The 7,189-nt window shown below is 31.5% G+C and overlaps 1 protein-coding gene across 1 annotated transcript in view; it reads right to left on the reverse strand.

Annotated features, from left to right (window-relative positions):
- Positions 1-2,029, reverse strand: part of LOC102671195 — a 14,700-nt gene extending 12,671 nt beyond the window's left edge. Inside the window, exon 1 of the mRNA XM_006607874.2 lies at positions 1,520-2,029. Within this exon, the coding sequence (XP_006607937.1) occupies positions 1,520-1,533 (14 nt within the window). The 5' untranslated portion in view covers positions 1,534-2,029. The remainder of the gene's footprint in view (positions 1-1,519) is intronic.
- Between the last annotated feature and the right edge of the window lie 5,160 nt (positions 2,030-7,189).

The following is a 7,189-nucleotide window of genomic DNA, read 5'->3' on the forward strand; positions in this document are numbered from 1 at the left end:
GACGCGACAAGGATATCGTGCGTGTTTCGCTTGAGAGTAGGATCTTTCGGATTCGGTGAAGTGTAGAAGAAGGGGGGGGAGAGGAAAAAAAAAAAGTAAAAGTGACGAGTGAAAACAGGAAGATCAAGACAGCCAAGATGATGAAGAAGGAGAAACCGATGATGTCGGTGACCGCCATCATCCAAGGGACTCAGGCCCAACATTGGTCCCGTGGGAACACTTGTATGTATATCATGTATATCGTTTTTATTTATATAAATATTGTATATAATTGAATTTTTATTTTGTACAGGATATTTCATTTATTAGAAGAGTTATTTTGATTTGGTTAAAGTATAATATGGTTGAGTTGAAAATTGAGTTGAAATTTTATATTTAATATATTTATAGTGCGTAAAATATAAAAAATTATTCGTATAACGTAGATATAAATGGACCATCCTGTACATGCGCGTGGAATTCAATATAATATTTCACAGTTATACACGAAAGAAAGAAAGATGCTATTCTCCGTGTCGTCAAATGCGTACCATTTATCGCATTCCCAAGTCGTTAGGTTATGCAGGTTTCATAAGAATTATACTGTTAATAAAATACCGAATTGCATTAAGACGTCTTGCAAGATTCCATTGCACGCGTATGTGAGACATATATATTTTTCATAAAGTACTCTTTGTTCTATAACATTTTTACAAAGTTATCTTTTCCCAAAAGATAAAAATTCATTTTGTCATAATTTATATGTAATAATCTCTTTTGAAAAAATATATATATATATATTTATTTTATTATATATATTTAATAAATAATGTAAACAATTGATTTATCTGTCGCATTTAAAAATAATTAAATGCGACATTATTAAATTTCATGAATTACTATTAAAATTCAAATTTTCACTATAATTCCTACTAATTAAAATTAATATCATTTGAAACATCCCACGAATTTCAATTTTTAATGATACTTAAACGAAACCCATTGTTAAATGCGTGCGAATGATAATTAGCATACTGCTGGTAGTACGTATAGTCAATTAACACCGGTGTCAAGGCTTGCTCTTATCTGCACTCAAAATGATCCTTGTTATAATTTCATAATAGCTTGTAATTGTAGAAAAATATGATGAAACGTAAATGGAATGATGGTGGTTTGTTTCGATCATTTTTAACTTTCTTTTTAAAATTATTATAAAAATGATATATATATATTACATCTATCACAAATTATTTATTTGTATAAATTATACAAATATATTATCTATAATTTCACGAGAATTTTAACGTCTGACCAAACACAGGATCAATTTACTCAATTATTTCCTTCGTTTAACTCATTCTCACACCATATTTTTAACTGTTAAAGAGTTATTATTGTGTATATTCTTTATCTTATTTTATCCTTTTTTATTAATCAACATCATTAAGAAATAGATGGTTAACAAAATAGAATTAAAAAAAATCTGAAAACTACGATTCATTGTTCGCTTTCCAACTTTTGAATAAACATGCATACTTACGTATTATCATTCATGTATTATCGATATCTCGGCACTCGAGTGACTCACGCCGATTCCGCAACCGCTCGTGGATCGGGCCCGTTTAACGCTCGATCGTCTAGCGTTGAACGCATAGGGTGAAGGTCGGCTATTGAAACTTGAATGGCGTGTAGAATTCGCGAGTGAAAACGCATGCGCTCGCGGCGATCTCGCCGATCACGTCGTTATCAGTCGCAGCAATGGCTTTAAAAGCGGCCTTAAAGCGGCCCGCGAACGCTCGCCGCGAGAAGGTCACGCCAATGCGCCTCGTTATCTACGCCTCTGCCGCAATTTACGAGGCTTTTCGAGGCTTATCGCGTGCCCCTGTTGCCGGCCAACAAACGCGGAATGACGCATTTCGAACTTCTTTTCGTTTGTCTATTTCTGTCCTTCTTCCTCTTCTTTTCCTTTGCTCGAAGTTACGTAGGCAGATTCTTTAGATGGAAAAGTTTTGTATTTTTCATTCTTAAATTTTAAAATAATTGATAAGATAATTTACGTGTTATGTTGTTTTAATACGCGAAATAAAAAAATTTTTGTTTACAGAAATATATAAATATCGCAAGTTTTCTGCTACAAAGTTAATAAAATGAAACCTACACGTTGATATTTAAAAAACTCTTGAAGCGTACATGTATTCGAATAAACAATAAACTTTTATTCGCATCATTTTATACGAGATTAAAAAATTCCCGTATAAAAATATAATAATTTTGCTCTAGAAGATTATCTCATAATTCTATTGCTTAACTTATCGCCACCAGATGTCTCGATTAACTCTTACTTTCTCGCAAGTATTTTTCCTCTTTCCATTTTATTTAAGATATATTTCATATAAGGTTTATCATATAAAGTAAAAAATTCTTGTACGAAGATACGAAAGTAAGAAAAAAAAAATTCTATGCCTCGATACTTACTGCTACAAAAACCACAAAGAAAAGAGTCCTTGTTGAAAAAATACATCTATCTCCACTCCCATCCGGAATATTTACAGACCTCTCCCCGATACTTGGCTTCCTCTTTCGTACAGAGTGCTCGTTGTAAAAAGTGAACTTCACCTCCTTCACATAATTTCCACGACTCTGTTTGCTCAGTCTAGATCTCTCGCCCCATCTTTTGTCGCAACACACATGTCCACGTATTGTACGCGTTATAATCGTGTACACGTGTAACAACGTGTGATAAGAGCATAGGACGGTTTGCAGAGCGGTTCGTGCTGGTTCGATTAATCCACGCACTAGCACGAACGCAACCTTGGCACCAATGCGAACCAACCGTGAAGTGCAGCCTCTGTCGCGGCTGCACACGTGTGCACCACCACACGGTGCACACCTCTTCTGTTTGTGATTAGACTCGACACTGCGTGTGGGTGTTAGTTAGTTCAGTTTGAGCAATTCTGGCCAAACGTACGTACGTTTAATTAATAATTGGAGTAATTGGACTGACACGGCTACAGCATTAAAAACATTCATCGCCGATCGAATTTTCTAATCTGATAAATTTCCTTTTTATACGACGTTTTTATTTTTTAAATCGTGGAAGTAAAATTTAAACGAATTAAATAATTAATATATATATACTTTTTTATATTATTAAATGTAAGGAGAATAACGATACGATTAGAAAATTTTCAATAAGACAATTTTTTTTACTGTTGAAATATTAATCATTGATAAAATATTGTTCAAAATTTGTTCTTTATGAATTTTTTATATTTTTATTATTAAAAAAAAATATGAAATCTATAATATAATTTATTATGACGTTCCTTTTTTAAATTCTTCGATTATATATTTATAGACTTTACGTTATAACTTTAAGTATTCACATAGGTTAGATAAAGATTTTCTTTTTATATTGAATAGACGGTTACTAAGCTGCATAACGTTTTATAAATCGTGAAGGAATAAAGGGTACGTATTGAAAAACATGTAGAACGCATGATGAATGTGAATGACAGGTTGAATCGATTAACAAATCAAACGAGACAGAGGCAGACTCATTTTACCGAGGTTTCGGCATTAATCATCGTCAGTGAGATCACTGGCTCGCGGGCGTTCGTGTGATCAAGATCTCGAACGTTTCGAATAAAAATTACGTATTTCGAAATCGATTTGCCGCAATAGCGAACAATTTTCCGGGTAAGCGATAAAAATATTTTAATTTTCCTCTATTTATTCATTTCAATTTACACGTGGTCATTTTTACAACGAAAATAATCCAAGTGCTACACATATGAATCGCCCATTTAATCTAGTCTCGATGATTCATGCGATTCGAGTATTATCGATCAATGCATGCGATCGCGAAATTGTTGTGCGTGATTATTCTTGGAAAATGTTGCGACTTCGTTATTTTAATTTATCGTGATTCGATTATTCGAAATATATTTTTTTTTTCTTTTCATTTTTATTCGACAAGTTTATTAAATTGAGAAAATTTTACTCAATATCGAGTATTAAATTTTCGTACGTGTAAAAGATAACACGTGTAATTATTCTTCCTTTATTATAACGTGAAGCCATTTTGCTAACAAATAATACGAATTAAGAATGTAATAAATAGAAACGTAGCATGTGAATTATCGTAATCGTAAAAATTAAGATAGATTGTGCTTACTTCAAGTGATTGAAGTAATTCGTATTCTCGATATCGAATTGAAAAAAAATTCTCCGTACCGATCTTTTGTTCTCACAAAAGATTAGATCACACGAGTTTAATCATCGAAATCCCACGAGATTGCACAGAAGCATATAGGGGGAGGGAAGGCGTCTTACAGGAAGCTATCATTCATTGTAGTCACGTTGGAAGGTTTCTCGACGTGGCTAGTGACCGATTAGATGTATCTATTACGTGGACGGATCGGCATACGCAATCGTAGCGGAACGATCGTGGCGTTAATAAGCGTTTCGAGCACGTATTCGCATCATATGGAACGTGTAGGTCTCGTGTCGCCAGTAAGTTTCACCTAGGTATTTGCATTGCATTATTGTTGATGCAATCACGAATATCAGAGATCGTTTAAATACCTCGATTAGTATTAAGTTAAAGTTATTCTCACGAAAATTTTCATACCTGAAAAGATCATTTTTATTGAATTAATAATTATTAATTTTACATCGAATTGTCGATATAAAAATATATAGTTAGAAAAATGGAGAAATTATATATTCGATCAAAATATAATATTTGATCAAATGATCGAAATTTGAGGATGCAAATTAATATTTGGGAGGATATCGTTAAATCGTCTCAGGAATTTTTTTTTTTTTTTTCTCTAAAATCGACTAGTATTAATTATTTTGATGACACACGATTTCCTTGATTTAATGTATACTTTTAATTACCATTAAATACTGTTTTATCGAGTCATATGCAATCATGTTTTTTTACCTAGATTCATAATCAATCAATTTTTTTTATCGGAGCGTAAACTGCTCGGAAGTTATGGAAATGTAAAGAATATATAATTAATTATTCTGCGTATAATTTCCTGAAGTATTTTATTTAATATTTTGTATGTAATGAGATAATATTTAATTACGGGAAAAATAATAATTTTAAACGTTTACGAAGAAAACGTTATAGTAGAAATTTCTCAAATACGGATGAAATTGTGAGATTCATCGAGAAGTTTTAAGAACTAAGAAGTGCCAATGTGATAAAAATAAAAAAAAAAACTAAAAAAAGATTGAAACTATATTTGAATAAGATTAGAATTATTATAATCTTGTTAAAATAACTTGGTTCTATAATTTATTTATAACGAGAGACGACATACATTATCTTAAATATATATTATAGCAGCAAGATAGATTTATAACTCGTCATTTATAATTTTAAACGATAATCGCCGATTCTAATCTGGAATTAGAAAATAAGAATTTAGGAAAACTCATAAGAATGAAATTTTGAAAATTTTGAAAATTTTGAAACAATTTTCCAATTCTTTTTTCCGACTAAATTTTTCTGAATTTCTATTTTTCTAAATTTTATTATTTATTTTATATCGCGCATTTTGATGGAACTTGGTAAACGACCAATGTTTCAAAATAGATGGACGATGGATCGACAAAAGGCGCGATATAAATCTTGGATCAAAGCACGTGCTCGACCAATTGTATTTATGATACTCGATTGTTGGGTGCGTCTTGGCTAAGATCACGTTTTACACCGTGACACGTGCAGAAAATTCCCGTACACGATGACACGAGATGAGCATATTGGACATCAAACGTCTTCATTGTTATTCCTTTATTTCTGTAACACTTCATCAATTCGTAATTAATTCATTCACATAAAAATTCTTGTACAATTTTTAATTACAAATCACAATAGAATTTCAAAATTTGATTTTAAATACAGTTTTTCTAATAACATAATTGCAAATAATATTTGCATGAAAGTAAGAACAATTCTTTTTTAAATGTAACAATGAATATTTTGTAAAAAATACAAACGAAAAACTCTTTTTTCCCCGAACAATATTCCTTTATTTCTGTAACATTTCATCAATTCGTAATTAATTCATTCACATAAAAATTCTTGTACAATTTTTAATTAATCAAATCATAATCCAATAGAATTTCAAAATTTGATTTTAAATACAGTTTTTCTAATAACATAATTGCAAATAATATTTGCATGAAAGTAAGAACAATTCTTTTTTAAATGTAACAATGAATATTTTGTAAAAAAAAGGACAAACGAAAAACTCTTTTTTCCCCGAACAAAAAAATTTTCTAGAAATGACAAAAGTGTCGCCATCGTCAATCTGATGAAATTTTCGCGACGGTCGCAGACGAGAAATCGAATAATAAAATAGATACGGATCTCGAGTTGTGTCGACACTAGGAACCCCCCAGGTGGTTGTTCTCGGTGAATTTTATACCGTCCCCTCATAAGAGGTGGATTTCTTTCACCCGTGATCCATTTATTTTTACTCGTCCATGGAAACTCGACTTTGTCTTCGCTCTCCCTTCGTACGATTTATCTACGTATCTGCCAGACATCCGGTTGCTGGTGTGTCTCTTATCGAACGTGAAATCCCCGATTGTCTCGAAGACCTTTCGAATTATCGAGAGAGACTGCTCGATGTGTCCTGGAGGCGAGTCTATATCCGCTGGGACTGCAAATTTTCTCGAGTTTTCAAAGGGGGAATCGATATCCATCTTTTCTAACCTTGATTATAGATGATGGTGTCAGAATGGTGTGGCCTCATACTTTTGAGAATCTGAATTTATCGTTTGGACTTGCAAGCATTATGAGGAGAGATCGTTTTTTACTGATTTTTCTCGACTATTTCACTGAAGAAAATAGGTTTTATATGGTTACTTTTTATATTGGTGGATAAATAGTAATTTGAGAGATTTAATCAAATATTCTTGAAAATATTTCACTTATTATACGTAGAAAGAGTTGATTATATTAGGAAGATTTTATGGAAATCATGAAATTAAATTTTCATTGAATTAATTAACTTGCTCCTTCAGGATGTTTCACTTTAAATATTTTAAAATGAATATTTTGCCTTTTTTAAAAAATATAAAAAAAAAGATACAACAAAAAATATAATATTGTAAAGAGAAATATTTCAAAATGGAAAAGATTCGATCGATTCTTGTATTAAATATTTTAAGATTGTAAAAATTT

The sequence above is a fragment of the Apis dorsata genome, unplaced genomic scaffold, assembly GCF_000469605.1.
Source record: "Apis dorsata unplaced genomic scaffold, Apis dorsata 1.3 scaffold_19, whole genome shotgun sequence".
Classification (NCBI taxonomy): Eukaryota; Metazoa; Arthropoda; class Insecta; order Hymenoptera; family Apidae; genus Apis; species Apis dorsata.